Source organism: Stomoxys calcitrans, chromosome 5 (genome assembly GCF_963082655.1).
Source record: "Stomoxys calcitrans chromosome 5, idStoCalc2.1, whole genome shotgun sequence".
In the NCBI taxonomy this organism is placed as follows: domain Eukaryota; kingdom Metazoa; phylum Arthropoda; class Insecta; order Diptera; family Muscidae; genus Stomoxys; species Stomoxys calcitrans.
This window is the reverse complement of record NC_081556.1, coordinates 149,840,452-149,862,736: the sequence shown is the minus strand read 5'-3', so window position 1 is coordinate 149,862,736 and position 22,285 is coordinate 149,840,452. Positions and strand designations below refer to the sequence as shown.

The following is a 22,285-nucleotide window of genomic DNA, read 5'->3' as shown; positions in this document are numbered from 1 at the left end:
AAAAAGTTGATTTCACGCGAACAGCTGTTTACAGCGCTAGGTGTGACGGTATTAAAATGTATAAAAAAGTTGTATAACATTCTAATATTCTGTTCAGCTTTTCAAGCGGAATGCTGTCAAACTCCATTTAAAAAAAATGTCTAAAAATAGGCGGAAAAGTAGTAATTGCAAATATATAAATTTAATAGAGAAAACAATAGGTGCAGATATAGAAACGTGTTTTGGTATGCAAACAAAAACATTTGATTGCTGTCAAATTCCGCCTGCAGAACAATTATAGAATTCCAAACTTTAAACACCAAGATATATTCATTTACAGGTAGGGGCAGTTGCCCAACAAAAATGTAGAGTGCACTGTCTATCAAAATCAGTGATGAGTATAATCCCGATTTTGTGTATGTTACTAGATCGCGCCATTCTTCGATGTTTGTGTGTGTTATGTTTCTTAACTATAATACTTACACGCAACCAAAACTCGTTCAAATATATTGCACTCGCGAGAAAAAATTGTACTCAGCTGTTTACGGTACACCACCTGGTAATTATGTCATGTCAAACACCTCTATCAATGCATTTCTTATAGAGAAGAAATTTTAAACAGATGTGCTTCCTGTCCTTTAGGGTTTGGTCGCGGAAATCTTTAGTTGTTCCGTGAGCGGAATTTTACAGTTATGTATTGTTTTTATTTTTATACCAAAATACGATCCATTGAAACCGCGAGCGGAATTTTACAGTTGTGTACTGTTTTTATTTTTATACCAAAATACGATCCATTGAAACAAAAATGATGCCGACAATGATATCGAGCGCTGCCACTAAAATTTTTTTCGCCATTTTCCTCACTATAAACAGAGTACTACTTTTTCACCTATCTTCCTCCAGCATTTCGCCGACGTTTTTTTAAAATGGAATTTTACAGCATTCCGCCTGAAAATCTGAACAGAATACTCAGCTTAAGGGTTGGTATTCTGTTTCTCTTTTCTTGCGGAAATCTGTGAACCTAATACCCACCTTTAGAGTGAAACAATAGATAGTGTTATTAATCTATTTTTGTTAACCTTTATTAAGAAGTTTATAAATTGAACGGTATCTTCAATTGGATGTAAAAATGTACATTATTCTCATACAACAAATTATTATTTATGTTGTATATCTATTCATCTCGTTAAATTGTTTATTCTCTGCATGTAGTTTGTTGACATTGAAAGCTTACAAAAAGAAGTGTCATTTTAATATTGTCATAATGTCGTAATAATATTATGCTCTCGTAAATGTACCGTAAATGTAGAAAAACGTCTCTCTTACTGAAGGAGTACGCAATGGAGACCTTATTGAATATTGAGATGGCATTTAATAACGAAGAGATGGGTCGACAGTCACTGCTCTGAGCCGCACGGGGATCCACCCGAGTTTCTCCCTGTGGACGGACTGCATGCTGCGTGACTGCACTGACAACACCCACTTCGGATATAGTGTGGTCACAAGGTGTGTGCAAATGGTAACGCTTCAGTGAGGATGGTTTTCGCTAATACTCTGGAACATAGTGGTAAACAAATTTCTATTGGGTCTTAACAGAGATTGCGTGAAAATGATCGCAGAGCTTTGTGTCATAAGGATAGACGCAAAAGAAATTCAGGGAGAGGATTTACAGTGTTTGAAATCAGTATATATGGTGGTCCTCAAGACCGTGGGTTCCAGTACAGCGAGTTCGAAGTGCCTGGCGGAGTGTGAGGAATCCTTGAATAGACTCCAGTTTCTCGACAAATTGCTAAAATGGATTAACGCATACACCGGGCCCGTATTAGCGCCTATCCCTACTCTCTTATTGTAATTTTTTCTTATCACATACCTCGCACCATTTCATTTATTTTTCACCGCAGGTCAAGCCACTATTAACAAAAAATTTTAATAAATTCCACAGAGAAATCATAGAATAGGAGAATTACAGTTTTCTAAATATACATTTTTGGTTTTGAATTTGTTTAAACATAAAATTTTATCAGATGGCACGAAAACGGAACGTAAAATTTTGTTTATACTGAATTCTACATCGCGGAACATGAATTGCATTCATAAATCAAAACCAAACAGCTGACACGTTTTTCTACATTTACGGTATGTTTACGAGACATAGCCAGGCCTTTAATGGTAAGCAAACTTACCTCTTTTAAAAAATATATTAATCACGTTACCAATGGGATATTCTACAAATATCGTCAATACGAATGCAAAACTTATTGACAGAATGATTGCCAATATGATTTGGCAAAACTGGGTAGAGTAAATCGTAAGTATGTTTATTTTATTTGATATCATCGCTCATGCCATACTTACCACATAGAATTGATTCAAGTATATTGGATGCCGATGGGAACCAAATAATATTCTCAATATTGGTACATGCCACAAATACATTTGAAATGTGAGCCTACCCAAAAGTCGGAAAATTCCACAGTTTGAGATGTCATAAGCTAGACCTTAAAATTCAATATATATTAAATTAATAATGAAATTTTTATGTTGCTTCAAAGATGATTTTCTACAAAAATAGGTTATTTTCTTAAAAATCTATGAACATTCAATATTTCTATAGAAAAATGAATGGCAAAACAATTAAAGGTGGTCTCATTTGTATAAAAACCATAAATCTTATGGTACAATCCGCCATCTTGCCATCAAGATGATCGTCGTTTTGCCAACACACGCAAACAAATTTGTGTGCGTGTGTGTATGCGCGTGCGTACATGAGCAGAGAACATGAACCAAAAAACCTTGACAGATAGTGCACTTCGTGAGAAAAAATTGTACTCAGCTGTTTACGGTACACTACCTGGTAATTATGTCATAATAGAGAGAATGAAACAAAAATCTGACACCTTAATACTGTCAAACCTGGCCGGCTGTTAACAGCTGCGGGAGACCACCTTATTACATCCGCCTTGAGAAAAATAAATGATTACTTATTAACAATCATGGCGAAACAGTTAAAGATGGTCTCATTTGTACAATAACCATAAATCATATGGTGCAATCCACCATGTTCTCATCAAGCTGATCGACGTTGTGCCAACACCCACAAAGAAATTTGTGTGCGTGTATACGTAGCCGTACATGAGCAGAGAATATGAGAGAAAGAAGATAACAACAAAGAGAATGCAAACAAAGATCTGTTATCTTAATACTGTTAAACCTGGCCGGCTGTTAACAGCTGTTCGCGTGAGACCATCTTTTTAAATTCGCCTTGATCAACAATAAGGGGTTCATAAGCATGTGATACTAAATACTCACCTCCAAATTTCGATAACATACTCATTAATACAAATCCGCTGAATATAGCCCAAATATTGCGATAACAAGCAGCATATAAAGCCACCCATATAGAACCGTCCTTGGAGTTTCGATTAACAACGAAGAGTCCTGTAAACAGTAGACCAAAACCCACCGAAAGTACAGATATTATAAACGGTATTTGAATTTTTTGAACAGTTCTGTACTTTGCCAAACTCGTCGTGAGATCTCGATATCTTACAGATTTTGTGTAAATTTCAGCACATATAATACCAACTAAATAGCCACCCAGATTACAATAGAATGGGTTATAGGTGATTTGTAATGTGTCGGCATTTTGAAAATATAAGTAGCGGTAATATCTGCAAAATATGAAAAGTGAAACTTACATAACTACTTATATGCAATTTGAAGCTCAGTTAGTCGAGTAAATAATGATCGTTTAACTTACTGCCAGAAGTACTAACTTTTTGTCACTCTATTGTCACATCTGATTTTGAAGAATTGATGAACGATTCGAGTTACAAAAAGTTAATGGATTTTGCAGTTGAAATATATATTTTCTATTTTGATTTATTAACATTTTTTGTTTTACTTACTCCGGCCGTAAATATGTAGAAGCATCTAATCGGTAAATATAGGTTAAAACTCCTGGTACAATGAATGCTAGGCTACCTAGTAACGCATAGATTGATTTTTTAGTAAATGGGTATCTGTAAAAAGATCAAAAAATATTTTAACCAATAAACACAATATTTTTAATCGAAGAAGACAATAAAAGTTTTTACTCAATTAAAAATAAATCTTAGAAATGCTACCTAATACTCAGGATTAAGAACCATCATAGCACACATAAACAACAAAAAATGGAGCGAACTACAATGTAACATACACAAAATTGGAGTTGCACTAACCATTATTTTGACAGATAGCGCACTCAATATTTTGTTGTTGGGCAACTGCCACTACCTGAGTATTCTGTTAAACTTTTTAAGCGGAATGGTGTCAAACTCCATATAAAAAAACTTCGGCGAAACGTTGGCTAAAAATAGGCGGAAAAGTAGTAATCTGTTTATAGTAGAAAAATGGCAAAAAAATCAAAGTGGCAACACTTAAACCATTGCCGGCATCATTTTTGTATGTTTTATTGTTTTCAATGGTTCGTTTTTCCTTATTTATTAGCGAAAAACTAAATTTAATAGAGAAATAAGTGCAGATAAAAAAACGTGTTTTGGTATGGAAACAAAAACATTTAACTACTGTCAAATTCCGCTTGCGGAACAATTAAAAATTTCCGCGACAATTCCGAAAACAGAATAGAATACCAACTCTAAATGAATATATCTTGAGTGCAAGTCTGCTTGCTTGCCATGAGGTGGTAACGCTATTTGCAACCAGCCAAAACAATTCAAGGAAAAAAGTGTAAATATTTGTAAAATTAATAATCACGTAAGAGATTATAGAGCAACCATGGTCACTAACAAAAATAATAGAAATTAATAAATATAATTTGCAAAATATGTGTAGGCATAGAAGTCGAATAAAATTTAATAAGATTTGTGCACGCAATTGTATAAATAATTAGTTTTAATTTTATTTTGCCATTCACCATATCATGGCAATCCTGACAACAGATGTTCTACATAAATCTGCACTGGTAATTTATCCAGAACATCGTTGTCCTGGATAGATGTCATTTTCATAAAAATTTCATTGCACTGCACTATGTAGTACTAAAATAAGACACAGGTATTGATTACATTTTTCTAACTTGTTTCCAATGTGCGTTTATTCGCATTCAAATTCGAATTGAACTAATAAAATATACAAAATTGAAATATTTCAAACAGTGTTTTAAAAAGATGGCGTGTGCTTACATGAGCAGAGAATATGCGAGAAAGAAGATGACAACAAAGAGAGTGCAAACAAAAATATGATATCCTAATACCGTTAAATCTGGCCGGCTATTAACAGCTGTTTGAGTGAGACCACCTTTTTAAATCCGCCTTGATATGAAATAAATAAATGGCTCTTTTCGCAACAATTCCGAAAGCTGAACAGAACACTCTGCTTTACAGAGTTAGGTATGGAGAAAATATTATCTAAAACTATTGATATACGATGAGCGGTGACAAGGATTCCTCTGAACCCATGCTTTACGATGATATTAAGTGTATATCGCTTAGCCAGAACGAGGTTCAAATAGCAGTATCTCGGCTAAATACTTATAACGCATTTGCAGCCGATGGGTTGCCAGCTGAGCGATTTAAATTATATACTTGTAAAATTGAAAAACAAGATGGAATATAAAAATTTTTGAAATATTTACGACATTTTTGATCTATTTTTAACTTTTTTGAATTACTGCTGTCCCATTCTCAGCAAATTTTCTGCTGTTTCAGCTAACATTTTTGCTGTTTTTACTAACAAATTTCTAGGAGTGAAGTAACAGGCAACGATAAAAAGAAGCATACAATTTTTTTTTTCAGCAGGCTTGTGTACTCATAACAGGAGATTTTGTTAGTTGAAATAGCAGTTAGCAATGTTTGGTAATACAGCAGCCCAATGTTTGCTGAAACAGCAGTAATGTCTGCTTTCCCATTTTCTGCAGACAAAAACTGCTGTTTTGGCAAACATTATTGTTGTTTTGAATGACAAATTTGGTTGAGTGTAATACTGGAGAAATTTAAAAATATGAACTAGAACATTAAAAACTATGTTCTTACTCCAAATATTTGAACTTACTTTGAAGTTATAATCAGCACAATCACATATAGTTCAAATAACTGAGAGTCTGTAGCTAAATACCAGGTTTGATGGGCACACTTGAATAGAAAATATATAATTCTTATTCATAATTGGAATATAACAAGTAAAATTAAATTTAAATTGACAGAGCCAATACTTATAAACCTTCCACCATGGATAGAAGAACATTAGAGACAGATTTTAAAATTAGACCCTCCTTAGTGCCAAAGTTATTTACAAACCGAAACGAAATACATACATCATTCAGAAATATTTTTGCAAAATGTCTGCTTATTCGAAATTGGCAAGTTTGAATGAACACTTACACTATCTTCCATCATGAAATTGTTTATCATAAAGACGTTTTTCCACCAATATTTAGTGCAAAATGTACGTTCACCTTCCACCATATGTCTCCAGAAAGGGCCATCACCAAAATTCTTTAGCAATGAAGAGTTAAAGAGTAAAAGCAAAGCCAACGATGGCAAGATCCTAGAAAATAAAAAACGATATTTAATTTAAAAATAGAAATATGAATTTGATATCATAACCTCAATTTTCTATGAAAATTTAATTTTCCATGAAAATTTTCATTATTTATAAAATTTAAAATTTTCTATGAAAATATAAATTTTCTGTGAAAATTTAAATTTTCTGTGAAAATTAAAATTTTCTGTGAAAATTAAAATTTTCTGTGAAAATTTAAATTTTCCATGAAAATTTCAATTTTCTGTGAAAATTTAAATTTTCCGTGAAAATTTCAATTTTCTATGAAAATTTCAATTTTTTATGAAAATTTCAATTTTCTATGAAAATTTAAATTTTGTATGAATATTTAAATTTTCGATGAAAATTTCAATTTTCGATGAAAATTTCAATTTTCGATAAAAATTTCAATTTTCGATGAAAATTTCAATTTTCGATGAAAATTTCAATTTTCGATGAAAATTTCAATTTTGTTGAAAATTTCAATTTTGTTGAAAATTTCAATTTTCTATGCAAATTTCAATTTTCTATGCAAATTTTAATTTTCCATGAAAATTTCAATTTCCTATGAAAATTTCAATTTCCTATGAAAATTTCAATTTCCTATGAAAATTTCAATTTTCTATGAAAATTTCAATTTTCTATGAAAATTTCAATTTTCTATGAAAATTTCAATTTTCTATGAAAATTTCAATTTTCTATGAAAATTTCAATTTTCTATGAAAATTTCAATTTTCTATGAAAATTTCAATTTTCTATGAAAATTTCAATTTTCTATGAGAATTTCAATTTTCTATGAAAATTTCAATTTTCGATGAAAATTTCCATATTCTTGAAAATTTCAATTTTCGATGAAAATTTAAATTTTCGATGAAAATTTCAATTTTGTTGAAAATTTAAATTTTCGATGAAAATTTCAATTTTGTTGAAAATTTCAATTTTCTATGCAAATTTCAATTTTCTATGAAAATTTTAATTTTCCATGAAAATTTCAATTTCCTATGAAAATTTCAATTTCCTATGAAAATTTCAATTTTCTATGAAAATTTCAATTTTCTATGAAAATTTAAATTTTCGATGAAAATTTCAATTTTCGATGAAAATTTCAATTTCCTATGAAAATTTCAATTTCCTATAAAAATTTCAATTTTCTATGAAAATTTCAATTTTCTATGAAAATTTCAATTTTCTATGAAAATTTCAATTTTCTATGAAAATTTCAATTTCCTATGAAAATTTCAATTTTCTATGAAAATTTCAATTTTCTATGAAAATTTCAATTTTCTATTTAAATTTTCGATGAAAATTTCAATATTCTTGAAAATTTAAATTTTCGATGAAAATTTTAATTTTGTTGAAAATTTCAATTTTCGATGAAAATTTCAATTTTCGATGAAAATTTCAATTTTCGTATAATTTTGTTGTATTGTATCGGCTATAGGTCCATATATAACCATATAGGTACAATACAACAAAATTACAAGAATTTTAAACCAGGTCAACAATACCCTAACAGAATTTCAATTTTCGATGAAAATTTTAATTTTGTTGAAAATTTCAATTTTCTATGCAAATTTCAATTTTCTATGAAAATTTCAATTTCCTATGAAAATTTCAATTTTCAATGAAAATTTCAATTTTATATTTAAAATTTTAATTTTCTATTTGTATCAAACCTGAAATATCGCTGGAAAAACACTTTCAAATATACCAAAAAGCACTCAGTATAAGTCGTTATCGTTGTTATCGGCTTGAGTTTATCAAATTTCAGCTTTAATAGGAATGCAGTCAAAACGAAAAAAATCTGTATGAGCGTTGAACCATTTTGAAAAATGATGGTCTCCGGACGGTATAGATGATTTTCTATAAAAACAGGATTTTCTAGTGGAAAAGCTGTAATGACCATTAACGTATGACCCCAAATGACAAAAAATATGGTAAAGAATCGAAAAAAATATGTAAAATCCAGTTCACTTGCATCACCACCAGTTGATTTTGCTAAGAGTTTATTGAAATTTCTGCCAACCGAAAAGGAGGTTAAAATTTGAGTTTCTGAAAAATAGATGAGAGTTGCTTTAGTTTAATTTTTGTGTTTGCAGTGATTTTGCATTACCCAAGCTGTCGCATTTTTCTGTATCACGATGTCCTCTTTGAGGATTTTCTAAATCATTATAATATTTGAGATTATAGTCATACGCGGAAGATAAAGCATTGAGAACGATCAGTAGTGCGAGTAGGGCAAATGCCACGATTTCAATATTTGCTGTAGGAAAAATAAAAACAAGATTTGTAAAAAAATTATCTTTAGTATATTCGACTTTGTTTGGGCGGGAGCTTATATACCCTACACCATGGATACCAATCGTCAAATTCTTTGGACGGTTTTTATTAAAAGCCTTGTACTGACTTCGATTGTGCGGAAAATGTTGCTAAACATCAATTAAATTTTGTGAAATGTCACAATGTTTCCAACGGTGTTGCCAATTTGTTTAATTGTAATTAAACTTTTTATTTGGCGTGTAAAGCGTTGTTTTCGTAGAAAACAGTTGTATATTGACATCATTGTCATCATATGACTGTCAACCAAGCTAAAACCAAATTTTTCTACAAACTGGTAGTTTTAAGTACAAATCCATTCGTGTAGATATCTATGCTACTTTTATTGCCAGTGATATTATAGTTCCAATAGATTCTATCAGGAATAGAATACAGTACTTTTTATCAATAAGCTGCTCAAGCAGTGTGTAATCCATAATGCCTGGGAAATCGGGCTTTGTATCGAGAATAACACAGTGTCCGTATGCGCCGCATGAACAAAGGGAAAGCTCCCTTAGCTTCACAGCAGTGGTCGCAACAATTTGTCTTCCACGATGTCCAAAGGCATTGAAGCACGTGTCCAACAGACCACAACACCATATAACATTAAAGGTCTGACAACTGCAGTAAATACCCAGTGCATGACACGTGGTTTGAACCGCCACCTTTTGCCAAAAGCCGTCTTGCAGGTGTATAGGGCAAGAGTTGACTATTTTGCCTTTTCCAAAATGTTGGATTTTAAGTTAAATTTCCTGTCTAGCCAAGCACTCAGGTATTTTGCGCTTTCAGTAAATGGAACATTCTCTCCTCCCAAGGAGACAGATGTCACTGTAGGTAACTTGCATCTCCTGCTGAAAAGACCTACTTCTTTATTTTACGGGTTTACGCCTACACTTCTTTGGGTGGCCAATTTCGCTGTCGCACGTAGAGCTTCCTAAAGATTTTTCTAAGAGTGCTGGGTGTTCCTCTGCTGACCAATGTTTCTAGATCCACAGATCCCAAGGCTACCGTAATGCATCTTTTAGTTAGAAAGTTATTAATAAACGTGGTCCGCAGATTGTTAAACGCCCCCTCGATTTAACAATGCATACCGCCAGGGTGTACGTTTTGGCATCGAAGGATTCTTCTATTTATTGCACAACCTCGTGCAGGGCAGTCTCCACCGACCTTCCCTTGACATAGGCATGCTGTTTGCATTTGAGTAGTTCGCTGGATGTCATGCTCTTTATCATTGTGTCCACAATGAGTTCCATGGTTTTGAGTAGAAAGGACGTTTGGTTTCGCATAACTTGCCTTTCCGGACTTGGGTATAAATACCACCCTTGCCTCCTGCCAGGATTTCGGAGTATATAAGTCCCGGGCACGCTGTGAGTAAGTAAGTTATTAATAAACATTCTTACGATTGTGTTGATGATGGAGAAAGTACATGGTATTGTGGCGTTGCTGATATAGGGGGCGACGAGGAGTGCTCCAAGAGCAGCACTGAATGCGATACTTGATCTGAGACCGTTGCAGTTGTATGTGGAGGGCGTTGCGTTGAGTACAATCTTCTGACCGAGAGAGTCAGGAATCAGGGCTCTTCGTATTTCGGGCATTCGTTTGTTCTGCGGTAGACCGATGGCTTCGCGGGACGACTACATGGCTTTGTCATTGCCAAACTGATCTTTCATAGATGGCGATTTGGAGTTTGTCTTCTCGGAGAGATATATCTTGCTCTCTCATTTACAGGTAGTGGCAGTTGCCCAACAACAAAATATTGAGTGTACTATCTGCCAAAATCAGTGATTAGTGCAACTCTGTTTTTGAGTATGTTGCTAATTCGCGCCATTTTTCGTTGTTTGTGAATATTATGGTTCTTAATATAATACACACACACAACCGAAACTTGTTGACAGATAGTGTACTTCGTGAGAAAAAATTGTACTCAGCTGTTTACGATACACTACCTGGTAGTTATGTCATGCTCGGAGAGGAAGCTTTGGGCTGGGGGCGCCCCTCTGGTCCCTCTATATACACGGATTGGCCCAATGTGAATGAGGTCAATGTTGCAAGGATTTCTATGAATTCGTAGGAACTTCACATAGACTTCTGGTCGGGTGTAGTCTCTTTCATATCCCCAATATCGCTACACAAAATAAAAAGACAACATTTCTTAAAAAATTTAAACTAGCAATTTTCGTTAACAGATGATTTTCATTGTTCGCCGCATTTAATAGACATGTACATTTAAAATCTACGAAATTTGACAATGTTGCTAGCAACATGTTGAAATAATTTTGTAAAAAGAACTTAGTACTACTGCTCATTTGAAAAAAAATTCGTAGTCATTCCATAAAAGTTTTTTATAGCGCGTTTTGACAAATGTTCGGGCGAAAGCTCGAAGTCAGTACTAGGCTTAGGGGTAGAAACTTAAAATACTTCCATACAGGATAAGAATTTCTCTCTGTCTCTCTCTCTCTCTCTCTACTTAGCACGGCCAATCTTCAACCTTTTACTTTTTCTATTACCTTTGGGCTCAATCTTTTTCGGATCATTGCAATATTCTACAAATGTAGTCAGTGTCAAATTGTAGTTCCTTTGAAATTCGTGATTAACACATGTATCCAAAAAATTGTTTAAATTCTGATCATAAACATTGTATCCATAAATCCTTGTGTAATAATCAATCACCTACAAACAAAAATTAAACATATTTGACACCATTTGATTTAAATTTTTAATTCGGGTTTTGAATTTCTAATATTTACCTCTTGGTAAGTTGAAGGTACTTTTGTTTTAATAACTTCATTGGGCAAAATTTTAGTTGTGGTGTTTAACAACAATTCCTTGCATTTAGCTACGCTAAGGCCAAAGACTAGGTAATCATGTCGAAAACGATGATGCGTATCTTCCGAGAAATTCTCAATGGATTGCCATACTTCGGAGCGGTTATCGGGTTTGATATTTGCAAAAACCATGCAATAGGTTGATGGGCTGGGCGATGACAGCCCATCTTCATAGGTGTGAAAGTTATATAAAGGTGGGAGTTTCACGTAAGATGTCACTAAGAAAAGAAAATAAAAGTTATTGTGAATTATATAGCAAGTTGCAAGTTTGCACATGAACATTACATTAAGTAAGTGTGGGCTTGCCGCAGAGGGACATCATTTAGTAGAGATTAATCCCATGACAGCCGGTTGTATGTACCTCAGTGTACAATACACTGCTACATCAACAACAAGAACTTAGAATAGAAGTTTGCACGGCTGGTGAACTTAGTTAAATACCTCACAAGTGTCGCCAGATCTATGAGGGGATAACCATCACTAAAAATATTTCTGATGTTCTCGTCGGTATATAAACCCAAGCGTTCGGCGTAAAAGGCGGAAGTGCTAACAGCGAAGTTCAGGTGGGACCAGGGTACGTACCCATTTGCAAAAAAATTCAAATGCTCAGAGAAAACCAGGATTCGCTTAAGTCGACATACAATTGTTTTTAATATTTGACAGTATTTTCTATTGAGGATGTCAATTTGTCCCGGCCAACGCGGGATAACTATGAGCACCACACAGGTTGGAACTTTGAGCTGCGTCTTAGCTGAAAGCTACCGAGCGCATCCACAGGTTGCGGATGGTGCAAGCTCCGTTTTTATGCGGAGTGACTGCAAATGTGGCCGCGGGCAGTCAGCGATTTTCGATGGGAGAGTATCAGTGAGGAGTCAGGTGGCACTGACTCTTAATTAAATACTGAGTGCCAATGATACTTGAGATGGCAAGGCGAGTTATTGGCGCCTTCAAATAACCAATGGCCAACATCAGCGTCTGTTCCCAGGTTAGGGGCGGCTGGAGGCGAGCGTCGGCTCTTGGAGCAAGTAGCTCGCCACAACGAGGGATACATATGCGATTGGGGCGCTGGACCAGTAACCGCCCCGGAACACTATGAGAACTACTATGAGAAACAAAGGAATAGTAAAAACGGACTCCCCCAACGTTGACGACCCACGCAAACGAAAGAAGCATCATGATTTGCGGATTTGCATCTAGAATGTCCGCACTCTTTATAGAGAAGGAGCAGTATACGCGCTGGCGGATGTATTTGAGAAGTACAAAGCAGATATTACCGCCTTACAGGAAAAAACACTTTGTCTCCAGCTTTACTCCGGTAGATAAGAGGCTAGCCCCAATCCGCATAAAATCCAAATTCTTTAACATCAGCCTTATTTGTGCCTATGCCCCGACGGAAGACAAAGACGAGCAGACCAAGGATATTTTTTTTTAAAATAAATTATATAGAAACGCGTCTCAAACTTAATTGCTGACCGCTATGTATATGCTGAACACAATAAAAACGCTATCAAAAAGTCACTGTCGACAAATAAAAACCGCATAAATCGCAATGGAAACGGGTTTTGGAGATTATCTCAAATCAAGTGGATTTGGGCTCTAGTGAAAACAGGGCTTTAGACTTGATAAATGATAGACTCTAGTGAAAACATGGCTTTGCGGGATGACTTTCCTCAGTAAGAATAGAAAAGGCTTGTCAACACCAAACGAGGTTTCAGACAGAGAGAGTGAATAGGCATAGCACACTACTTTGGATATGCATCATTCTTATATCCTCATCTTCCAGAATTCGCTACACAACATGTACTATAACTCCACATTTTCCAGTTTTGTATACCACCATAGGATCCAGTTTTTAGACCACTCCGTCATTCCGTTTGGAAAAACTGGATATCTAGTATTCATATTCTTGATCTTCATGATATTTCAAGACGATCTAGCCATGTTCGTTCATTTTTCGAAAATACGACAGCACTCGAAGAATAAAGCTATCTGCTTGAATTCTTATTGATGGGGTCAGATTTGGATATGGATTTCACATAAATTGATGTTTCGATTCAACTTCTTGAGCCCTAAAACCTCAAATTTTTTCAAATTAGGCTGAAATTTGTTACATACCCACACATGAATTGGCCCGGCCAAAGTTATATATTTATCGTTAATATTTGTAAACTATATTCACATACGCTTCAAACTCACAATTGGTTTGTCCCAGGACACTTTCCAATAAAATTAAATGTAATGTAATATTAAGCCACGACATTAAACCGTTTGACGTTATAACTTCGAGGATAGTAACTAAAGTGATAGATTTTTTTGCCAATACTCGCAGATCAATCATTTGTTTTGATGCTCACGTGCACCATTCGATCATGAAAGTGTTGACACGCATTATTGCATGCTTCACTGCTTTGAAAATAATTATTGGCTTTGGCATATTACCAGACAAAATTCGAGTTTTAAGAGTCCCTTAAAATAAAGCATAAAGTTTGTTCAAAATAAAAAGTTTTTATATTGTCAACTCCGTAAGATGGTGGAAATATTGATAAAGTATATATGTACGTTAAATATGTATCTATAATCGCATAGCCCGGAATTCCGTGCTACTTACAAAATCCTTAATTATTTTCAATACCACTGCCCTAAGTTGGTTCATGCCTGGTATTGTGTTCCCATTTAAGTGCCGGTATCTGTTAGACGCGAAAGCCGGGCAATGGCAAATGAAATGCTCCATCATCTCATCATCTTCCCCGCATGTCCTACACATGCTATTACTTGCCGTACCGATTTTGCTTAAGTGAGCTCGTTGTCCTATGTGTCCCGTTATGATACTAATAGCTATACTGACCTCCTTCTTGCTTCCTTTCAGTAATATCCTCGTCTTGTCACGATCTGGATCCCCCAAATTTAGGAACTTCTGTAGAAAAAACTCTTTGGGCATTTTAAATCCATTCATTTGCTTTAAAGTTATAGCGGCTTAAAAATTATTTTGTTAAAAATGTTGAATTCTGGCAGTATGGCAACCCCGTATTACATGGACCCAAAATTATGCTGTCACCCGATCAAAGCGCCAGGAATCAAATTGGCCTATGTGTCCCGTTATGATACTAATAGCTATACTGACCTCCTTCTTGCTTCCTTTCAGTAATATCCTCGTCTTGTCACGATCTGGATCCCCCAAATTTAGGAACTTCTGTAGAAAAAACTCTTTGGGCATTTTAAATCCATTCATTTGCTTTAAAGTTATAGCGGCTTAAAAAATATTTTGTTAAAAATGTTGAATTCTGGCAGTATGGCAACCCCGTATTACATGGACCCAAAATTATGCTGTCACCCGATCAAAGCGCCAGGAATCAAATTGGCCTATGTGTCCCGTTATGATACTAATAGCTATACTGACCTCCTTCTTGCTTCCTTTCAGTAATATCCTCGTCTTGTCACGATCTGGATCCCCCAAATTTAGGAACTTCTGTAGAAAAAACTCTTTGGGCATTTTAAATCCATTCATTTGCTTTAAAGTTATAGCGGCTTAAAAAATATTTTGTTAAAAATGTTGAATTCTGGCAGTATGGCAACCCCGTATTACATGGACCCAAAATTATGCTGTCACCCGATCAAAGCGCCAGGAATCAAATTGGCATTCATTCAGCGTGTTAGATGTAAGATCGATCCGTGGAGCGAATAGAGACTCGGATCATTACCTTGTTGCAGCACAGGTCCGCCCCCTTTTGAACATGGCGAGGAAAGTACGATCTGACACTGCACGGAAGTTGGACAATGAAAAGCTGCAAAAACAACACAGGAGATGGCAACGGCATACTCCACTCGACTGATCCGACTGCTTGATGAAAACACTCCTTGTTCCGATGATATAATGGCGCAGTGGCAAACCATTGCCCACTCCATGGAAAATGATGCCAACTCCGTACTTGGATACCGGAAGCCTTCTCGAAGAAACCCATGGTAAGGCCAAGAGTGTCGAAATGCTACTGAAGCCAAGAAGGCGGCATACAGAGCAACCCTGCAATCAGTAGCCAGATGAAGGAGAGGTATCGGAAGTAAAGGAGAGAGGAGAAACATATATTCCGCAGAAAGAAAAAGGAAATGGAAAGACGTGAGTGTGAGCGAATTGAGATTTACATGAGTCAGAATGAAGTCCGGAAATTCTATCGAAGAATTCAACATCAAACCGATGGCTTTGGTACACACACACATCCTCCTGCAGAGACAAAGAAAGAAATCTGATAATTGAAACAGATAGCATGCTGAGGATATGGAAAGAACATTTTATCCAACTGCTAGTGTCCTACGATGGCGGCTAAAATGATACCCCAGAACCAATCCCTGATAATGGTATAGAATGTTTACATACTAGTCGGGATGAGGTCCAAGTAGCAGTGACCCGATTGAAGAACAACAAGGCAGCAGGAGCCGACGTGTTCCCGCTGAACTATTTATGACCGGGAGCGACACGCTGATAAGGCGTATGCATCAGCTTGTCTGCGCAATCTGGCTAGAAGAATGCATACCCGATGATTGGAACCTCAGCATACTATACCCCGAAAGGAGATAGAAGAAAGGAGACAAGGCGGAATGTGCCAACTACAGAGGAATAAGTCTTCTCCCCCATCGCATACAAGATACTCTCGAGCGTAGTATGTGAAAGTTTAAAACCTGATGTTCACACTGCGCCAAATCTTGAACAAGTCCAGAGAAGGACAAATCAACACCTACCATCCCTTTGTTGACTACAAAGCCGTTTTCGATACCCCTATACGTTCAAAGGTATTTCAAGTCATGTCTGAGTTTGGTATCCCTGCAAAACTAATAAGACTCTGTAGGATGATAATTACTGATACACGTTCCTCAGTAAGAATGGGAAGGAATCTCTCCGAACCATTTAATACCAAACGAGGTTTCAGACAAGCAGACAGCTTATCGTGTGATCTCTTTAACATCCTGCTGGAGAAGATTAGAGGAGATGCAGATGTGAATAAATATGACACACTAATCACAAGCGAACATGGGTGTGGCGGCAAATGGAGATAAGACGAAATGGATGGTTTCATACCATGTTGAATACTACCCATGTTGTTATTTGAGTATGGTTTGAGGCATGGGTGCTTGTGAAAGCATACAAGGCAGTGCTTGGAGTGTTTGAGAGAAAGATTTTTCGTAAAAAATATATGGGCCAAATAATGGAGAATATAGGCGTGGTATGAACCCCGAGTAGTAAGTGTAGGTCGGTTGGGATTGTAAATGGGCCATATCGGTCCATATTTAGATATAGCTCCCGCATAAACCCATCTTCCTCTAGAGAGCGCAATTCTTATTCGATTTGGCTGAAATGTTGTACAACGACGATTTCTATGCTATAAAACAGATGTGTCAAATATGGTTCGAATCCGTCCAAAACTCTATTTAGCTCCCATATAAATTGCTCCCTTATAGGGAGCAATTCTTATGCGATATGGCTGAAATTTTGCACTGTGACATCTACTATGGTTTCCAAAATCCAAACTAATTATGACTCGAATCGACTCATAACCTGATATAGCTCTAATAGCATAGCAATTCTCATCTATTATCCTTTGTTTTGCCTATAGAGAGATACAAAGTAAAGAACGTAACAAATGCAATCCATGGTGGAGATGGAGGTGGAGATGGAGGTGGAAGATTTAGCCCGGCCGAACTTAGCATGCTTTCCATTGTCTTACATGCACACTTGTACATTTCATAGTTCCTCTTTCATATTGCCCATTCTTTGCATTTGTCTTCATATGGCCTATTGAAAACAATATTCAAAAACACTTGTTGCTGTGAATATTTAGAATAGTAATTCGAAGCTCTTCAATGTGTTAATGAGGCTTGATACACTTAGAAAAATTATTTGTTGAATTTTTTATTAGTAAAATACTCCTACACCGTCTATATTCAAATGGCAAAAATTTGTGAAAGTAATCTAAACTTCAGACTCCATTTAGGTTAGAAGCTCTGCTCTGAGTTGGTCAAAAAACGAATACCAAGTTTCCTGTATGTAATCTGACTGTATTTTGGGCGATTCCCCTACAATGACTTTCTTTAGCGCATTCATACTGGCATATTTTCAACACACTGACCATTTACTCATTCCGATCCTACAAAGTATATATTTTTCGGATCGTCAAAATATTCTAAGACGATTTAACGATGTCCGTGTGTCTGTCGGCCAGTTGTGATCACGCTACAGTCTTTAAAAATTGAGATATTGGGCTGGGCCATATCGGACTATATTTGGACTTAGTTGCCATATAGACCAATCTGCCGAGTTTTGCAAATTTCTTCTCGTTGTTTTTTCCCCCGCAAAAGTTCATTACTCTTAGCAAATTGTTACTGGATAAGTAGGCGAACACACCGTTGTCCTATGCGGCAATCAGTTTACAAAACACAGTTGTATTTATCGGGATGATAAGTCGCTAACCGGCACCCATCCACCGGTTAAGGTCTATCGTTAGGATAAGCAATAAGCATATATTCAGAAAACCAAATCCTTTTAACCAGAAGAATATCGATACGATAAATTATAACCGGAGAATGAGAAATCCGGCCTAAGTAAGTCTGAGGGCGGACTGCCGCTTAAACCTAACCTATCTAATATAATGAGTTGCCACCAAAACAAATATTACGTAGCTACCATTTCTAGTTTGACACATATACCCGTGTGAACTTGATGTCAGCTAATCTGTTATCGATGACTTAGTACAAAATGGACCTAACTCAATTTTTTTCAAAATGGATTTTTTTGTTTATTACCAATGACAGATGCAACATCCCTGCAAATAACAAAGTTATAAATATAAAACAAGTAAAAGTGTGCTAAGTTTGGCCGTGCCGAATCTTATATACCCTCCACCATAAATCGCATTTGTCGAGCTCTTTTCCCGGTATCTCTTTTTGTGCAAACAAAGGATAAAAGAAAAGAATTGCTATGTTATTGGAACAATATCATATTATGGTTCATTTCGGACCATAATTGAAATGAATATTGGAGACCATAGTAGAAGTCATTGTGTAAAATTTCAGCCAAATCTATTGAGAATTGCGCCCTTTAGGAGCTGAAGAAGTCAAATAGGGAGATCGGTTTATAGGGGAACTGTATTAGGCTATAAACCGATTCAGACCATATTTGACACGTAAGTTAAAGGTCATGGGAGAAGCCGTTGTATACAATTTTAGCCACATCGGATAATAATTGCCTATAGAGGGCTAAGAAGTCTAGATCCCAGATCGGTTTATATGGCAGCTATATCATGTTATGGACCGATTTAAACCATACTTAGCACAGTTGTTGAAAGTCATAACAAAACACGTCAGGCAAAATTTCAAATCAGATAAGAATTGCGCCCTCTAGTGGCTCAAGAAGTCAAGACCCCAGATCGGTTTATATGGCAGCTATATCAGGTTATGGACCGATTTTAACCATACGTAGCACAGTTGTTGGAAGTCATAACAAAACATGTCATGCAAAATTTCGGATAAGAATTGAGCCTTCTAGTGGCTCAAGAAATCAAGTTCCAAGATCGGTTTATATGGCGGCTATATCAAAACATGAACCGATATGGCCCATTTACAATCCCAACCGACCTACCTAAATAAGAAGTATTTGTGTAAAATTTTATTCCTTTGAAAGTTAGCGTGCTTTCGACGGATAGTTGTCCGTCCGTCTGTCTGTTGAAATCACGCTACTGTCTTTAGAAATAGAGATATTGAGCTGAAACTTTGCACAGATTCTGTTTTTTTTTGTCCATAAGCAGGTAAAGTTCGAAGATGGGCTATATCGGACTATATCTTGATATAGCCCCCATAAAGACCGATCCGCCGATTTAGGGTCTTAGACCCATAAAAACCACATTTACTATTCGATTTTGCTGAAATTTGGAACAATGAGTTGTATTAGGCCCTTTGATATCTTTCTTCAATTTGGTCCAGATCGGTCCAGATTTGGAAAAAGCTGCCATATAGACCGCCGATTTAGGGTCTTATGTCCATAAAAGCCACATTTATTATCCGATTTTGCTGTAATTTGGGACAGTAAGGTGTGGAATGCCCTTCGACATCCTTCTTCTCAGATCGGTCCAGATTTGGATATAGCTGCCATATCGAGCGATTTCTCGTTTTGGGTTTTGGATAAATAAAAGGAGCATTTATTGTCCGATGTCGCCGAAATTTGGGACAGTGAGTTGTGTTAGGCCCTTCGACATACTTCTTCAATTTAGCCCAGATCGGCCCAGACTTGAATATAGCTGCCATATAGACCGATCTCTCGATTTGAGTTTTGGGCCATAAAAGGCGCATTTATTATACGATATCGCCAAAATTTGGGACAGTGAGTTAAGTTAAGCCCCTCGACATACTTCTGCAATATGGCACATATCGTTCCAGACTTGGATATAGCTGCAATATAGACCGATCTCTCGATTTAAGATTTTGAGCCGATAAAAGGCGCATTTATCGTCCGATGTCGCCGAAATTTGGGACAGTGAGTTAAGTTAAGCCCCTCGACATTTTTCTGCAACTTAGCCCAAATCGGCTCAGATTTGGAAACAGCTGCCATGAAGACCGATATCTCGATTTAAATCAAAAGTTCGGCCCTGCCGAACTAATCAGCTTTTTACTTGTTTAAAGACACAATTTGAAAAAAATGTTCTGTTGACAAAATTTAAATACAATTTTTTCCAAATGACAATGAATTTTTTTCTAAAGTCAAATATGAATGAAATTTGTACTGTATAAACACAATACTTTACTCCAAACAAGTAAAAGCCTGCTAAGTTCGGCCGGGCCGAATCTTATATACTCTCCACCATAGATCGCAATCGTCAAGTTGTTTGAATGACTACGTCAAGTTATTGACCGATATGGACTGTACTCGTCATGGCTGTTAGAAATCATAGAAAAATACCACTTCCAAAATGTCAGGCAAATCGAGTAAAAATTGTTGGATGAATTGCTAATAAGAATTGCGCCATCTAGAAGATCAAGAAATCTAAACGGGAGATCGGTTTATATGGCAGCTATATCGAGTTATGAACCGATTTAAACCATACTTTACACAGTTGTTAGAAGTAATACCAAAACATCACATTCAAAATTTCAGCAAAATCAGATTATCATTGCGCCTTCTAAAGGCTCAAGATGTTAATACCCAAGATCGGTTTATATGGCAGCTATATCAAAACATAGGCACATTTACAATCCCAACGGACCTACACTAATAATAAGTATTTGTGCAAAATTTCAAGCTCCTAGCTTTACTTCTTCGAAAGTTCGCGTGCTTTCGAGAGACAGACGGGCGGACATGACTAGATCAACTTAAATGTAATTACGATCAAGAATATATATACTTTATGGGGTTTTAGACAAATATTTCGAGGAGTTACAAACACCAAACACCCTCCACCATCCACTATGGTGGAGGGTATAAAAATCGATCAAAACCAAATTTAAAAGTCAGTTAGAAATAATAAGAGAAATCATTGTACAAAATATTAGTTCAATATAGGCTTAAGAAGAAAAATCGGGAGATTTAATAAGGACGCTATATCAAGCTATGGGCCGTTTCGGACGTTACTTGAAAGACTCAATAATAGCACGTTTACATTGTTCGCGTGAGACCACCTTTTTAAATTCGCCTTGACACACAACCAAAACTCGTTGGCAGATATTGCAATTCGCGAGGAAAAATTGTACTCTACTGTTTACGGTACACTACCTGATAATTATGTCATGCTTCGTTGTAAAAAATGGCCTCCCTTCGGCATTGAACTAAATGGAATCGGTCAGCAATCAAATTTGCAAATTTTTATTTCAGAAGAAACGCATAGTGCATGGCGAAACAATAAAAGGTGGCCTCATTTGTACAACAACCACAAATCATATGGTGCAATTCGCCATCCTATCATCAAGCTGATCGACGTTTTGCCAAACAAATTTGTGTGTGTGTGTGTATGCATGAGCAGAGCATATGCGAGAAAGAAGATAACAACAAAAAGAATGCTAACAAAAATCTGGCATCTTAATACCGTCAAACCTGACCGGCTGTTAACCGCTGTTCGCGTGAGATGACCTTTTTAAAACCGCCTTGCGCTTATTGCAAGAAGCAACTATCTTGCAGGCATCTTTTTCCTTTATTTTCACAGTGTAGGAAAAGAGGTCTATGAGTATTTATAAAAAAAAATTAGTGAAAATGAAAGCAAACTTTTTAATAGCCATTTTACAAACTCTTTGTTTGTTTTGTATTTTCTCACTCGTGAAATGCACTTCACCACCTGCATAGGTGGAAGGGCAGGAACAACATGGAAACATTTTGCTAGGCTTTTCATTGAGCACTTTTGGGGTTTCTTACCGGACATGTACAAAAAGCTCTTCCTCAAAAAACCAATAGAATTGCCAGAACGAAACGCATTTTTCAGTTTTCCAGTAGCTGTAAAGGCGTGAAGACGTTTTCGTAAAAGTTCCAAAAAGAAATCCACAGACCAGACTTGTCAGAGATTTTTATTTAATAATTAATTGCCCCAATTAATTATAAGAAGCTGTTGTTAGCTACGCTTAACGGCAAAAACAGCTGTTCTTCGAAGTTTTTCGAA

The 22,285-nt window shown here is 36.0% G+C and overlaps 1 protein-coding gene and 1 long non-coding RNA gene across 6 annotated transcripts; one reads left to right on the top strand and one right to left on the bottom strand.

The window, feature by feature from the left end:
* Positions 1–1,042: 1,042 nt before the first annotated feature.
* LOC106091701 (O-acyltransferase like protein-like) lies at positions 1,043–22,284 on the bottom strand. 5 transcript variants are annotated; one of them, XM_013258320.2, is made up of 12 exons: positions 22,045–22,284; positions 11,586–11,881; positions 11,346–11,508; positions 8,636–8,785; positions 8,199–8,574; positions 6,363–6,528; positions 6,034–6,113; positions 3,888–4,001; positions 3,289–3,650; positions 2,335–2,477; positions 2,163–2,271; positions 1,043–1,208 (listed from the first exon to the last, which is right to left on the bottom strand). In XM_013258320.2, exons 1-12 carry the CDS (start codon positions 22,049–22,051, stop codon positions 1,141–1,143), a joined length of 2,034 nt encoding a protein of 677 aa, XP_013113774.1. In that variant the 5' UTR covers positions 22,052–22,284; the 3' UTR covers positions 1,043–1,140. The 5 variants fall into 5 exon arrangements, with proteins under 5 accessions (XP_013113774.1, XP_013113773.2, XP_059226280.1 ...); XM_013258319.2 differs by lacking the exon at positions 22,045–22,284 and adding an exon at positions 13,860–13,928; XM_059370297.1 differs by lacking the exon at positions 22,045–22,284 and adding an exon at positions 11,949–11,964.
* On the top strand, positions 1,906–2,512 carry LOC131998111 (uncharacterized). The gene is made up of 2 exons (XR_009398567.1): positions 1,906–2,287; positions 2,342–2,512. It is a non-coding gene; the product is annotated as an uncharacterized LOC131998111 (long non-coding RNA).
* Position 22,285: the final 1 nt, after the last annotated feature.